The 15,273-nt window shown below is 37.3% G+C and overlaps 2 protein-coding genes and 1 long non-coding RNA gene across 4 annotated transcripts; 2 read left to right on the top strand and 1 right to left on the bottom strand.

Annotated features, from left to right (window-relative positions):
* The first annotated feature begins 1,063 nt into the window (after positions 1–1,063).
* On the top strand, positions 1,064–1,889 carry LOC149925862 (uncharacterized). The gene is made up of 3 exons (XR_016476882.1): positions 1,064–1,373; positions 1,436–1,486; positions 1,554–1,889. It is a non-coding gene; the product is annotated as an uncharacterized LOC149925862 (long non-coding RNA).
* Positions 1,890–2,867: 978 nt separating this feature from the next.
* LOC149925861 (epoxide hydrolase 4-like) lies at positions 2,868–5,652 on the bottom strand. Of its 2 annotated transcripts, none has more exons than XM_090160221.1 (6): positions 5,209–5,652; positions 4,949–5,073; positions 4,774–4,886; positions 4,536–4,710; positions 4,317–4,468; positions 2,868–3,310 (listed from the first exon to the last, which is right to left on the bottom strand). In XM_090160221.1, exons 1-6 carry the CDS (start codon positions 5,389–5,391, stop codon positions 3,039–3,041), a joined length of 1,020 nt encoding a protein of 339 aa, XP_090016347.1. In that variant the 5' UTR covers positions 5,392–5,652; the 3' UTR covers positions 2,868–3,038. The 2 variants fall into 2 exon arrangements, with proteins under 2 accessions (XP_090016347.1, XP_090016348.1); XM_090160222.1 differs by having other exon boundaries at positions 4,774–4,878; positions 5,209–5,650.
* Positions 5,653–5,908: 256 nt separating this feature from the next.
* LOC149925860 (mutS protein homolog 4-like) lies at positions 5,909–12,689 on the top strand. Its single transcript, XM_090161810.1, has 11 exons — positions 5,909–6,069; positions 6,617–6,827; positions 7,332–7,474; positions 7,539–7,687; positions 9,558–9,754; positions 9,813–9,934; positions 9,999–10,219; positions 10,276–10,470; positions 10,533–10,652; positions 11,500–11,566; positions 12,484–12,689. The coding sequence occupies exons 1-11, from the start codon at positions 6,030–6,032 to the stop codon at positions 12,687–12,689; spliced, it is 1,671 nt and encodes a 556-aa protein (XP_090017936.1). The 5' UTR covers positions 5,909–6,029.
* Positions 12,690–15,273: the final 2,584 nt, after the last annotated feature.

Below are 15,273 nucleotides of genomic sequence, written 5' to 3'. Positions count from 1 at the left end.
AGTAACATAATAGCAGTAAGTATGACAATTAACGAGATTTACAACGGAACTGATTTTCATAGCTATTGCGCAATCCAGATGTTTTATCAGCACAGAGCCCCCTAGTGTCTAAAACACGCGAGACTTCCGCCTAAGCCAAAATATCTGGTTTCCGATAGATCGGCGGAATATTACACTTAATTGATAAAATAAAAAATAAAATTCGGCGGCACGAGCCCAAATATGTTTTTTGGCACGCGTGATTCGCACGCGGGCTTAAAAACAGAGGCAAAGTTCCTCACGAATCCAGAACGGGCTCTCCGATATTAGGATTATATTCTTAAAGAAAATTATTCACCAAGGACGGTAACTTCAAGCATGGACTAATTAATGTATACATTAATTAGTCCATGCTTCAAGAGAGTATCTTTAACTTTGAAAATTCCCGCTTCTTATATTCCCCATATTACCGCCATCTGTTGGGTTTGAAAAAAATGTAATGCCGCCCTCTCGAATATCTGTATTACCAAGAATGTATCAGCGTTGCCAGACGTACGATAATTATCGCACAGTGCGATAATTTAATCAAAATTTTAAGGGCGTACTATAATTTTCATGGCGTACGATATCGTACCATTATTTCGATAATTCTGCCTCAACGTACTATAATGTACGACAATCTTTAGATTTTTTTAAAAACCTACGAACGATTTTTATTTTATTATTAATTTATATAACTTTTCTACTTAAAAATGAATGATATACATTTTCTGTACGCGTAGTCCAGAGTGTGAGTTTATTACTCCTAGCTATTACCTCAACATTTAAAACATTTTTAAACATATTAAGTTCAGTTAATAATGATAATAGACATTGTGTTTATTTCCCTGAAATAAAACTCCTGTAGTGCATTAAAAAATCATCTAAATTCAACGCATTTATGTATGAATTAAAATTTATCGCCAAAAAAGAAATGTACGATAATTATCAGGAAAATCGATAATTTTTTGGCCTAGATACGATAATTTCAGATTTTCGATCTGGCAACGCTGGAATGTATTGAAGTTACTAAGAATATTGGACTACAGGATTCTGATTCCCATCCTCGCAGCCTTTGTAGCTTAAATTCGTCTGCTTTCCCATTCAAGTTTGCTATATGGTATGAATTTGAATGCACCTTAAATGTAGACGAACTTTCTCCACAAAAGCTGCGAGGATGGTACCAGGGGTTAATGCCATGCTGAAATATTCTTAGTAACTTCAATACATTCTTGGTAATACAGACGGCTATGGTCTAGCAATAAAACGGAAAATTTATCAAGCAAAAAGACTGAAAAGAACAAGAAAACCACCAAGATTAGTAAAGCTGATTTTGGAATGCCAACTGATTTAAAGTAGATTTTGCACAACTACCCTTGTAGGTTATTTTAACCAGTAATTATCACTTTATCTCAAGGCACCTGTCTCATTTTGGATTTAGAGCTAGCACAGGATTGAATTTAAAAGGGTAATCACTGTAATACAAAAATTACCCTTGTAAAGAATTTGTCTTCAATTTCTTTATTATTTAAAAGGTGGATCCAGATTTTTAGAAATTTTTGTAAAGAATCGGTGTATGGAAAAATGTGCTCGAAATAAGGAAACTCGGGACTTTGTTGACAATTTAGTCGATAACTGCTAAGGACTTGAGAAAGAAACTGCTTTGCTTAAGCCCAGAGCTCTGTCTTATCTTCAACAGTTCCCAATCCAGAACTTCCACCCTCTCCAAAATTGTGGAACAGAGGCACAGCAGCCCCTCCGCCACCAGCTAGAACCACTCCTGGCATCGCTTCGCCAAGTAAAAACTCAAGAAGTCAAATGGTGAAATCTACTGTACCAAATTGTAACTAAATTAAAGCAGTTTACATATAGCCATGAGTGCCAAATACGGGGTTTGTACAGAACATGGATAACCCGTATAAGTCAGGGAATTTCAAATTGGGGGAAAAAGTCAGGGATTAATTAATATCATAAAAAGTAGTGGTGTGCGAGTACTCGTTATCGAGTCCGAGTACTCAGAATACGTAATTTTATTACTCGCACGGGTACCCAATTCCCACGAAAAGGGTACATAATTACTCGAAGCGGACTCGAGTAAATAGATAATTTGAAAATTACCCGGCGAGTCTAATATTACTCGGCGAGTCCATTATTATTGGGCAAGTCCATTATTTCTCGGCGATTATTTAAACAGCGACAAATAAATTTCAGACGAATTGGCCACGATAACTTAGGACTCGAATTGAACTCGATAAAAATTAGGACTCGAATTGGACTCGTTAAAGACATTCCAGACTCGTATTGGACTCGAAAGCTTTAAACCTAATTCTTTAGGACTCGAGGACTCGATCAAGTCCTTAATATTTGGACTCGAGGGCACGCGAGTCCAAGTTTCTAAGACTCGAGACTCGACTCGAATTTCAAAAAACAGGACTCGCACACCCTTAATAAAAAGTCAGAGATTTAAATATAGAAAACAGGTGGGGATAAGTCTGATTTAAATATTGTAAAAATTCAGGGATTTGAATAATATCATAAAAAGTCGGATTTAAATATCGTAAAAACTAAAAAGTCAGGGATTTAGATAATATGGTAAAAAGTCAGGGATTTAAATATAGAAAAAGTGGGTTTAAGTCAGGGATTTAAATAATATCATGAAAGGTTGGATTTAAATAATATTTAGAAAGGTAGGGACTTTTAAGTCCACAAACTGCATCGAATAATTAGGTACTCGGGTCTGGCACCCTTTCCCCAGGGAGGAGAGTGACGCTCTGAGTATGTTGTTAAAACTAAAATCATACGCAACAACTATTACAGCAATTTGCAATGTAACCTAAAAAGTTCAAAGATATTTTATACAAAATATTTTATTAACAAAATTTTTTATATAAGTTATACTGGAAAAAAATTCCTTAGCAACTTTTAATTTACATACAATATGGAAAAATGTCACTCGCAAAAATAAGCAAAATTTTTATGGCGCTCTTGACATAAAATAGTTAAAACTTTGTACAAACAATTCACTGCTGACTTCGAAGGAAACTCCAAACATAGTTATTAAACTGTTCCGGGCATTCTAAAGGTGACCAGTGACCAGATCCCTGTATGACCCGAAGATGGAATGTATCAATGTACATGGATGACTGAGTAGCACACAGCATTGTCAGTCCTTCGTCTTTGTCACCCCAAACTAATAGCACAGGAACAGATACGCGATAAGCGTCATTAGTGTTACGCTTATCATCTGCCGTAAAATTGGCACGGTAGTAGTTCAATCCATGAGTTATTGCACCTTTAATTTTGAAATAAAAATTAGTCATGTGTATAGATAACATAAAACAAAAAATTAGTTCCCCAATTTTCAGGGTTGGAAAAAATGATGTTTTTTTCATAAAAAACAAAAAAACAGTTTTTTATGATTAAAACATGTTTTTTTTGTTTAAAATGAGTTTTTTATTACAACAAAAAAAACAATGTTTAAAACATGTTTAAAACAGGTTTTAAACCTTTTTTTAGTGGTAGTGATTATGTCTAGCCCTACAAACTACAATCTCGAGACAGAAAAGCAGACGGCACTCACGCCAGATAATCACAAATAAGTAAATAACGAGACAAGGCCGGCTTGTAGTTTCTTTCACGTGTGCTGCTGCAACACTAAACTAGCTGTTGTGTTCTTTATAATTATAGTTATTTAGGAAAGTGAAATAAAATCCATTACTTGGTGGAAAGCCTTGAACAATAGTTCTAGCTCAAGTTTGGCAGAGCAAACTATAGAAGTTGTTAATCAACTCCATACTGCTGTAGCTTCCTCAGCCGGAATAGAAAGAGTATTTTCAGCTTTTGGTCTGGTTCATTCTAAAATACGAAACCGACTGGGAACTGAAAAAGCCGCTAAGTTGGTTAAAATTTTTAAAACACTGAATCAAAAACCTTTTGGTGTAAATCGTGTAACTAATGTTTAACTTTTGAATAAATGAAGTAATTTTTAAAAATTAAAATGTTTTTTTTATAAAAAAAAAAACAAAATTAACATTATATGTAGCTTAAGGAAAAAAACATGTTTAAAACATTTTGTTTAAAACGATTAAAACAAATTGAAAAAAAACTTGGACCGGTGTTTTAAACATGTTTAAAACATTTGTTTTAAACATTTTGTTTAAAACTTGCCAACCCTGCCAATTTTCTCCTAGTGGTCATTGCTAGGTTTAAATTATTACATTCAGGCCTCATTTAGGGGTGTTATGAAACGTTACCAGTTGAATCTGCCATAAAAGAATGTCAACAACTGCGTACATTACCTGGTCTGGAATAAATATATTTGTAGGCTTCTATTTCATCATCCGTACAAAATTTTGATGTTCCATTTTGAAATATGTCCTGGAAGATTTTAAGGTCTTCAGATTTGAAGAAAAGTTCTGGTAAATGAGGCAAACGAAAGAAAAACATGTACCTGAAATGATACAAAATTTACAAATAGTTCGTAACAGAAGATTAAACATTTAATTTATAAAATTTACCAGCACAACATGAATTGTCTCAACGAGCTTCGCACAACTTTGCTGAAAGCCTTGGGATGGGGGGCATTACTAACAACTAGCCGAGAAATGACTTCAGGATATTTGGCTGCCAAGTAGTAAGCCGCCAAGCCACCCCAGTCATGGGCAACTACAACAGCTTTACCAGAATCTCTGCCTAAAAACATTCAAATATGGTTAAGATTTGAATATACAGCTTAGAGAGATTTTAAAGACTGACTTAGGTTAATAATTAGCTGATAAAGATCATCCACAATTCGGGTTAAAGAGTAATCTTGTATATTTAAAAGTTTGTCAGAATCTCCAAATCCTCTGAGATCAATAGCTACAACACTTGTGTTATAAAATGTAATATGAAGTAGTGTACAGAGCTGACTATTAAGTCAACTAATTACCAATATTCACGGCTAAATTCCCGCAGTTGATATTTCCAAAAGTACCAAAATTCTGGCCATCCATGCGCTAATAGCATCAATGGATTTTTAGGATCTCCATTCATCACATAATGCAACTTTATATCCTAGAAGACAATTTTTTTTAAAGATTGTTTCAACTTGAAAAGTTGACCTTAATTGGCAAAGACAGTTCAAAATGTCTAAATATATATATATCTATCAAGGTTGTATTGAAGTAAAACAATTGTACTGGTACTAACCTTCAACTTCAGGTATCCATGCCTTCCTAATCCTGGATCCAACATGCAGGGTGGAGGCGTATCTCTCGTTTTAACGTAAAAAAACTTAGTTTTTCCTACACTTATCAACCTAACGAAACACCTGAGAAGCATTAACCATCCGTAAAAGAGAGGCAACACGTAGAGAAATATTTTGCTCGTCATATTCAAATCAGACGCCGCTAGACACTATAGCTACTGGCAGACGTAAACGGCATTTGTCTCCCAGATGGGCCTCGTTGGAATGATAAGATCCTCTCGAAGGGCTCAAAAATAAGCCCGGAGCGATTCTATCGTCACCTCCCTATCATATCTTTTTCGTTTTTTGGGCCTCTCAGGCTCTCAATGCTGAGGCTAAGCCGACAATCTGCAACATACTTTATTGCCAAGGCCTATTTTTCCCTTTCTATGAATATAATTACGATAATTGCGAATATTATTTTATTGAGACCAGAATAGCGCATGCGCGATGTTATTTTTTCATAATACAGCCAATCACTGACGAGGGGGGAAAAATTATTGCTATAGCAACCGCCATTTTAGGCCTATAAATGTTTACAATTTCGCATTTTTGTGCCGGCGCAATTTACGGTTATCGAGTTTATGAAAATTCTAGGAGTGCGAAAAGTACGATAATTATATGGCACAATAATACTTATAATAAAAAATCCCTACAGGTCTATTAGTAACCGGACTAAAACAATACTTATATTTGCGAGGCTATTATTTATCGACAAAGCTCGTAGAAAGAAATAAACTCGTTTGTTCCTTCGGTTCTTATCCCATTTTGTGTGCAGGAAAAAATGAATTCGAAAAGCGCAACAGCAACAGCGCCTAAGTACGGTACGATGATTATAATACACTATTACTTCTATATGTGTAACGGCAATAGTTTAAGTGTTACCATAAGTCTATTATATTTTTCCATAAGTATGTCTCTTTGATAAATATTTTACTGAGAGCTCTTCCCAGTCAGGACCGTTTTAACCTTTCCGTAGGCCTTAGGCAAAAATCTCTAATTTACCGACTTTTCGGACCTTCGTAGGCCCTATTATATGGAATCGTAGGCCCTAATGTCTACTAAAATTTTCGTAGGCCCTAGTCACTTTGCCTAGTCTGCCTTATGGATAAGGCGGCCCTGTTCCCAGTGACGTCATCGCTGGAAAATAAATCCTACATATCTTGAGTTTAGTTAATCAAAGTCCCTATCGACGAAGGCTACGTGAGACTTGACTGTGAGCGGACGCAAAACATTAACCTAGCCCGCTATAGAATATGTGAAGCGATAAGCTCTCAATAATATTTATTATTATATAGGAATAGTCATACTTATGAAACTTTATACATAGACCTAAAGTGTTACTAACAAAAAGAGATATTACACTCGTAGTGTTCCCGGATTTTAATACCACGGATTCGGGTACTACAAAAGATGACGAAGTGTTATTCAACTTTCGGCCATCGGGTTGGCAAACTAGACGCAATGATATATCTGATAATTCCGCGCGACGAATTTCTTCTCCTACCGTGTTGGGCATGGCCAGTACATCCAGTGCTAGACCTACACCTATGACGTCCTCTGGAAGCGTAGCTAGAAACGTGTAGGCCAATATTTAACCAAGAATGTATTTATTTATACGCGGGGAGAATGATATGTCGAGACTATCGACGGACACGTTGAGACCCTAACCCCGTCACGCTAAAGGGGGGGGAGGTGGTTTTATTTTTTGCGTCCTCGCAGCAGCGTTAATCGCGTCGACAAACGTAATTTTTAAGAACCAATGAGATTGCAGTATTATTTGATTTTATTAAAGCAGAGGAGCACACCGGGGGCCCCAACGGGTGGAATTGACGGCTTTTAAAATCCATTTTGCGCGTGAAAATACCTCTACATGTTATGGTCAAAAAAGCACGCAAAGAAGGCTGTGTGCCCAAGACATGTACCTGTAGTGTCACGCGCTAAAACGTCATTTCAAAATCCGTCAATTGGAAAAACGCTAAAAATAATCTCGATATATTCATTCTCCCTGAGTATAAATAAATACATTCTTGATTTAACCAACTTTTATAATTATGCGTGAAATAAATTATATACGTTATCACAGTATGTTCCGATTTGGTCAAGGCACAAACCCGAGATTGAACCATCTTTCCTCGACCAGCACCGGGAAAACACCATCTTCTCGTTCGTGTACGCGCAGATCAACGGATGCCACTTCCAGATCGATGGACAGTTTCGTAATAGCTGGTACATAAAGAACCCCAACGTATTTCAATATGGCAAATCAAAAACAATGGATTGCATTTTCTAGCTGTCGTGGAAGGTAGAGGAATGGCCAAAGGTGAAGTTGGACTGGCCAGCTTAGATTTAAAAAATCCTGTACTGGAACTGTCGCAGTTCTCTGATAACCAGACCTACACTAAGCTCGTCACCAAAATTCTTATATTCGACCCTATTGAGGTATATACGTTATTTTAAAAATCCTACTATCGAGGACTATTTGCGAAAGTTCGTCTGCTTTCTATTATTCGTGACCAGGGTTGGACATAAGGCACTATAGTCACGGCATTTGAATACAGAAAGAAATGCTCTGACTACTAAAATTAATCGAAATCTAGTTGCTAACTAGCCAATTTGAGTACTAGTGGAAAATTTACCTAAATATTCATAAATAATGGCGAATATGGCGTATTATAAATTCAGCATTCATCAATCCCTTTTTTTTAAATCACATCACTTGTTCACCCGACCATCGTCAAATTTCGTGAAAACTTCTATCTAGGGTTATTTTGGCCGTAGAAGTCGATTCTGAAATTTTCAGAAAGATTGGAGGAGCGGTTGCTGAGATACAGTGTAGTCACATTTTTGAAAATGACATTGAACCCTACCATTAACCATTTTTTATCTCAGCTTCTACTTAACCAAAAAATTCGAGAGAGGGCTCATTTTAAAGGAATTGAAGAGCGCAATGTAAATAAGCACTTAGGTTCATGTTATATATAATATAAAATACAATAAATCAAGTTTTAAATAGTTGACCTTTGACCCTGAAAATTGCTCATTTTTAATTTTCAAAATTTAATTATTTTCCGCATTCCCTATAGGCGCTTTAGTTGCAGTCAAAAAACTGCGAGGGTAATATTTTTTGTTTTCGAGAAAAAAAATTATTTCGTATACCCCTCCTTAAAAAAATACATAGAAATTTAAAAAAATATATACAGGGTGTTAACTAAAGAACGATACAGAGCCAATTACTCAACATGTGTTTTAAGTTAGAATTTTAAATTTGCAGGTTACATAGAGGGTTCAGGGGGACAAATGTCAATGAAAATTTCAATGACCTTGAACCGGGTCTTCAAGGTCATTCAAATTTTATCTCGCGAACCATTAGGATTAGAAAAATGGTTCCAATTAGAAATGTGTTCTACGTTTAATTTTAAGTCCAAGCAACTTTGACCCGATCTAATTTGACCAATGGGAAGCCGAGAAATGTTAGACCAAAAACCATAAGGTCGTGTGTCGTATGCTAATCTTAAATTTCTATATATTTTTTAAGGAGGGGTATACGAAATAATTTTTTTTTCTCGAAAACAAAAAATATTACCCTCGCAGTTTTTTGACTGCAACTAAAGCGCGTATAGGGAATGCGGGAAAAAATTAAATTTTGAAAATTAAAAATGAGCAATTTTCAGGGTCAAAGGTCAACTATTTAAAACTTGATTTATTGTATTTTATATTATATATAGCATGAACCTTAGTGCTAATTTACATGGCGCTCTTCAATTCCTTTAAAATGAGCCCTCTTTCGAATTTTTGGGTTAAGTAGAAGCTGAGATAAAAAATGGTTAATGGTAGGGTTCAATGTCATTTTCAAAAATGTGACTACACTGTATCTCAGCAAGCGCTCCTCCAATCTTTCTGAAAATTTCAGAATCGACTTCTACGGCCAAAATAACCCTAGATAGAAGTTTTCACGAAATTTAGCGATGGTCGGGTGAACAAGTGGGAAAATCTATCCTGGAATGACCCTCAAGTGATAGTAAACTCCTATTTTAATGATGACGGGTAAAGCAAAATGTTTGCTGTCCCTCTTATTTTTATACCCCCATTAGTCAGTGACTATTAAAATAAATTAAGATAGGAGGCTCACTAGTCAGGCTGACTACTAAAAAAATATCCTTATGTCCAACTCTGTTCGTGACCCACTTTCAGAAGGTCTATCACCATCTTGTACCAGAGGTTTATGCTATTGCCACATATTCCCAGGGTACCCGAATGTTTCCGCTGTTATCTTATTTAACAGGGTTATGTTTTTTGGTTGTCGGTAAAGGTAATACTGCCTAGTACAACCTACAATAGTGACACCGGAACCGTAAGTGCCATGGCTCAATGCCTGACGGAACAGCTACCCAATGTGAGCCTCAATTCGGTACAGAGGCGTTACTTCAACGAGAGCCAAGGCCTTCAGTACATCCGACAACTTTGCGCCCCTCAATTCCAGTCCGTTGAAATTGAGATTAACACCAAGTAGGTTGACACAGTCCCCCAACGGTCAAACTCCTGTAAATTCTCGTTGATTTCGTAGGTATTACGCCCTGGCAGCCGCGGCGGCCCTTTTAAAGTACGTGGAATTCATTCAACACGTGTTCTACACTCCCAAATCGTTAAAAGTAGTCTTCAAGGGCAGCGAACGTACCATGATGATTGGTAAGGCCGCGGTACTTCGAAAATGAAAGAGCTTTTTGGGTAATTTTAAAATATTTGCGGCCAGACGCTATCACGGCTAAAAACCTAGAGATCGTTGTGAATAACTGGGACCCTCGAAACAAACATAGTCTCTACAGCGTCCTTAATTTCAACAAGACGTTAGGAGGTACCCGACTGATGAGGGCCAACTTGTTGCAACCGCCCTCGGACTTAGATACTATACAGGCCCGTCTGGACTGCGTTACCGAGTTGATCGAAAACGAACAAATTTTTCACGGTTTGGAGGTAGGTAACGAAAGTCTCGGATTCTGCCGTGAATTATTCGATCAATTATTTGACAGGCAATTTTAAGTCGATTTCTGGACATTGGTCATTTGCTGTCCTTGTGCTTTCAAATCCCGAAACAGGACAGCGTCAAAGTGGCCGAGCAGAAGATCAACAATATCTTGTACTTGAAACACACCCTGGAAATGGTGGCGGCACTCCGAACTGTCATGCAAGATTGTAAACATCCCGTGTTCGTCGCCTACTATCAAGTAATTCGACACGTTATAACTGTTGTTCTTTCAAACCACGATCTAAAGCGGCTCTGCTTTAGTCCTTACGCAACCCGGAATATGACGACATCCTTGGGAAAATCCGGGAAGTGATACACGAAGACGCCCGTTACGTCAAGGGCGCTTACAACATGAGGAACCAGAAATGCTTCGCCATCAAAGTAATTAAAGAAATAATAATTGGAGCTAAACAGTTGTAAGGCGCGCCTATTACTTGGTGACGTCGATGTATGCCCCCCCCCCCCCCCCGTTATCGGCCATCTTGAGTGGTCTTATAGTGGCATCTACTAATTTATGGGGGTTTAAAGGGGGACGGTCAAGCTTTAACCAGTTAGATAGCCCTATAGCCCATCAAAAACTAAAATTTAGGGCGCATCAAAAAATATTGAGTGGTTAATTGTTAATAAAATAAAGAAATTTCGGGAAATCGAAAAGCGCGCGTCCGCCGCGACACCCGGTGAGAAGTCGTCGAGACAGAAAAACAACGTAAAAGCGCGCGCTGCTGAAGACGCAAAAAATTTGTTTTGCACGCGCGGCGCGTTCCAGTTATAAGAGACCAAAGCCTAAATTGCGCGATTTTAAAAGTTAGGATAGTTCGCAAATCGCTCATACGGGGTTAGGGGCGCTGGCGGCAGCGCCTAAGATGGCGGCGAAAATTCAAACCCAAACACCTGGCGTTATTTTTCGTTTCAACCTTTTGGGCCAAAAGCTATTTTTCAAGACAAAAAAAGGTACGTGTTAGTATATTGAACGTCTTGTTAATCTTTGGATACGGAAATAAGGCCATATTTGGAAAAGCTTGGCCGTTCCCCTTTAATTAATAAAATTTTTAGTTAAAGCTGAACCAAGGCTTAGAGGAAGTTAAATGATTGGTATTTAGAATGAAATAAAATGTTCTAAGCTATCGTCCGTTACCTTGAGCCGCGTCTTGAGCACCTTACAACAGAGTTAGCTGCCTATAATTTTCAAAGACGGATAAACCAAATTGCCCTCTCTGAAACTACGAAGCCCAACATCAACGGATTACTGGACGTGGCGAGAAAAATCTATTCAGAGACAGTAGATGATATCATAGGTAGGAGCAAGGATGTATACAGTTGAACGGAGAATATGTGGACACCACCCTGTTTACCTCTTTATTCCCGGAAGAAAAACCACGCCCTTTCACCTTTCCTAGCTTAATCTTTCTACCATTTACCGAAACAATGGAATGCTCTCTCCGTGAATCATGAGAACAGAGGTTATTCGCGACCGAAAGGAGTCTAGATGGCGCTGCGGCGCCACGCTCTTCTAAGGTAGCGGCTATGATCTAGCGTCTGCTTTTATGAAATTTAAGAAAAATGGCTAAATCTGGGAGTAGTAATAGCTCCGCGTTACCATGGAGAAAATACTAGAAAATTATAATGATATTTAATGCTGAACTTTTTTAGCTTCTAATTCATCCATCATAACCCTCTAATACGCGTAATAGCCTAATAGGCGCTTAAATAAATCATCCTCCCAGGAAAACGCCAAGAAGTAATATTTCCGAGAGCCAGTACCTGCAAGTTATTGTTTATATCGTGATTGTTGAAATAAATCAAATATTGGAAATTTTTCACCTGTTAACAGAACGTCGTGTTTTTGCCAAGCCTTAATATGTCAAAAAAAGCTACCTGGCTAAAAGGAACGCCATGGGCAACGCTTGTTGCTGCCGTAAAGGTGAAAAGTTTCCATTATTTTAACAAGCACTATATAAACAGTGACTTGCAGGTCCTGGCTCTCGGAAATATAACTTCTGGGCCATTTCTTGGGATTTTTTGAAGCGTCTATTGCGTAACATAAAAATCCAGCTATTGGCTACGAAACGCTAATAACACCTGCTAATACGCTACCTATCTAGTTTTGGACGGCAACCAAAAGAGGGAGTAGCGATAGTTTTCGGTCGCGAATAGCTGCCACATATTATCGGTTAACCTTGATAGGAATAGTATCTTAATTGCAATTATTTAGAAATGGTGGCCCAACTGGGAGAATTTCACAGCATGCCCATGAAAGTCAACTACAGCGCGTTGCGCGGATTTTACATTCAACTGCCTCTGAACGGCAAAGTCGCTCCCAAATCCGTCAAATTGCCAAACATAGCCCTCAAGGTCACCTACGCCAAAAACTTCATCAGCTTCACCACCGAGCAAATGGTAATATATACAAAACGATAATAGAGAGGTTAAGACTTGCGCTAGAGTGTTTTAGAGTTAAGACTTAGCTTTATAATGTATAGCTAAGGCTTAGAAATGCATTCAGGTACCTAATAACAGACTTGGAAATAGTGATATTTTTTACGGGGGCCCCCGACCCCCCTTAAGTTTATTTTTATTGAGAGCCACTGGCCCAAGCGGGGGACGGGAAATTGGGGGGAAAAATTTAAAATTAGGTAGGGAAAATAGGAAAATAAAAAATGGTTACGTTACTTACATAACATTTATTAACTTTAAAACAAGCAAGTATATTTTAATATCACACATAATCATTTGTAACGCTAGATCCCGCTCTCGTATAGGGTAGGAAAACAGAGTTTCAAAAACGGCGTACAAATCATGTTCCAGAAATTTCTGTAGAATGTTTAATAATTTGTTTTTTAATTAAATTGAGAGCCCTGGTGGGTCGCAACCCCCGTTCGAATGATTTATTTTAAGAGCCCACTGATTTTTATTAAGAGCCATTGGCCCCAAGACTCCCGCTAATTCCAAGTCTGCCTAATAATATGGTAGCCAGGGTTGGACATAAGGCACTAGTCACGGCATTTGACTACTAAAATAAATGCTCTGACTACTAAAATTAATCGAAATCTGGGGACTAACTAGCCAATTTGACTAGTGAAAAATTTAACTAAATATTCATAAATAATGGCGAAAATGGCGTATCATAATTGCATCATTCATCAATCCCATTTTATTTAAAAAACATCACATCATTTAAACTTGTATTTTAATAGGGACTTGGCAGCATGACGTCACGCCGTACCTTTGGCCATGGCCGCCATGCTGGTATACCTTTTTTCCAATTGGAAAAAGCATGGGTGACGTATTATCTACATCATGCTGCCAAGTCCCTATTCTGAGGGGTAAAGCAAAATGTTTTCGATTTGCTATCGCTCTGGTTTTTATACCCCGAATAGTCAGTGACTATTAAAATAAATTAAGAAAGGAGGCTAACTAGTCAGGCTGACTACTAAAAAAATATCCTTATGTCCAACCCTGATGGTAGCATCCTTTGGAGCTAAAGTTCGTCTGCTTTTTAATCACAAAAAACTAGGTGAAAACCAGACTTGCAATTAGGGGCAGTCCGGGGGTCATTGACTCTCAAAATAAATGCTGAGCCCCTCGAAATAAATCATTCAAACAGGGATCGAGAGTCACCAGGACCCCCAATTTAAATGAAAAACGTTTTATAAAATTTCACAATAGATCATAAACTATTTGCTTTTCCTTAATATGAAAGAAGGTAGGAAAAAACTTCCTTAAATTTGCATATTTTATAAATTCAATGGTATTTACAATTATATTTTGTGCCAGGCACTTCAAAACCGGTTAGACAAAATATCATTGTAAATACCACTGAATTTATAAAATATGCAAATTTAAGGAAGTTCTTTCCTACCTTCTTTCATATTAAGGAAAAGCAAATAGTTTATGATCTATTGTGAAGTTTTTTCCTTCCTTCTTTCATATTAATAAACCAGCATTTTGGACTTACAAATAATTACCTAAGCCTTTGCTTTTCCTGTCATTTCGGTATACAGGGTGTTTTTTTACTCGAAAAAGTGATTGTTTTCAAAAACTATGTTTTCTAGAAAGTTGAAATTTGTACTGTACATTATACGTGCCGGGGCACACTTTCTAAAAAAATTGCATCTAAATAGAAAAATATTTTCACGTTTTTTGAAAATTTAAATTTTAAACGCTAGGTGCTATAAGAAAATTGTCAACGAGAAAATTGTAGAGCGTCATCGAAAACGTACAAATGGCGTTGGCGCGAAAAAAATAGACGTCTTTTTCACTGAAAAAATACGACTTGAAAAAGTGACAAGTTGGGCAAGCTAAAATAACTTTTTTTGAATTCCATTGGGAGAGTAGTGTAACTTTATGAAAGTCAGAAATTTGTTAATCTGGTGTTTAATGCAATAAGCACCGCTAAAAAATCGAGGAGACAATGGCGAAAAAGGTATTACACGATTTAATTTCGTAGAATGAAAAATGCGAATTTTATGAAAAAACAAAGAGACATTTTATTTATCTACTTACAAACAAAATTTATAAGTACGTTTCGAAAATACCACCTTCGGCTGCGATTCAGGCTTGGGCGCGAACAATCATATTGTCGAAGGCGCCTTGAATAATTTCCGGGGTTACTTCGTTGTTTAGGTAATCTCTCGCGGCTCTGTGGTAATGAGGCGGGACACCGTCTTGCTGAAACCACAGTCTAGCTCATTGCGCCAACGCCAGTTCTTCAAGTTGTTGTTCTAGCTCATTTCTCAAGAAATCTAAATAACTCTGGCCATGTAGATTTTGCGGTAAGAATACTGGACCAATTAACCGGTTTCCAACAAGACCAATCCAAACATTCAAGCGCCCAAATTGAAATTGCATTAAACACCAGATTAACAAATTTCTGACTTTCATTAAGTTACACTACTCTCCCAATGGAATTCAAAAAAAGTTATTCTAGCTTGCCCAACTTGTCACTTTTTCAAGTCGTATTTTTTCAGTGAAAAATACGTCTATTTTTTTCGCGCCAACGCTA

This window comes from Leiobunum rupestre, chromosome 10, assembly GCF_980474605.1.
Source record: "Leiobunum rupestre chromosome 10, qqLeiRupe1.1.hap1, whole genome shotgun sequence".
NCBI lineage: Eukaryota > Metazoa > Arthropoda > Arachnida > Opiliones > Sclerosomatidae > Leiobunum > Leiobunum rupestre.
This window is presented reverse-complemented; position numbering and strand designations above follow the sequence as displayed.

What these genes read in the sequence shown, in the direction of transcription:
- LOC149925860 (XM_090161810.1), top strand. Translation starts at nt 6,030, where the DNA reads ATGAATTCGAAAAGCGCAACAGCAACAGCGCCTAAGTACG. An exon ending in GAAATTGAGATTAACACCAA is followed by an intron (nt 9,755 to 9,812) that starts GTAGGTTGACAC and finishes TTGATTTCGTAG; the next exon opens with GTATTACGCCCTGGCAGCCG. An exon ending in AGAAATGCTTCGCCATCAAA is followed by an intron (nt 10,653 to 11,499) that starts GTAATTAAAGAA and finishes GAAACTACGAAG; the next exon opens with CCCAACATCAACGGATTACT.
- LOC149925861 (XM_090160221.1), bottom strand. Translation starts at nt 5,391, where the DNA reads ATGACGAGCAAAATATTTCTCTACGTGTTGCCTCTCTTTTACGGATGG. An exon ending in GAATTTAGCCGTGAATATTG is followed by an intron (nt 4,887 to 4,948) that starts GTAATTAGTTGA and finishes TTATAACACAAG; the next exon opens with TGTTGTAGCTATTGATCTCA. An exon ending in AGACAATTCATGTTGTGCTG is followed by an intron (nt 4,469 to 4,535) that starts GTAAATTTTATA and finishes GTATCATTTCAG; the next exon opens with GTACATGTTTTTCTTTCGTT.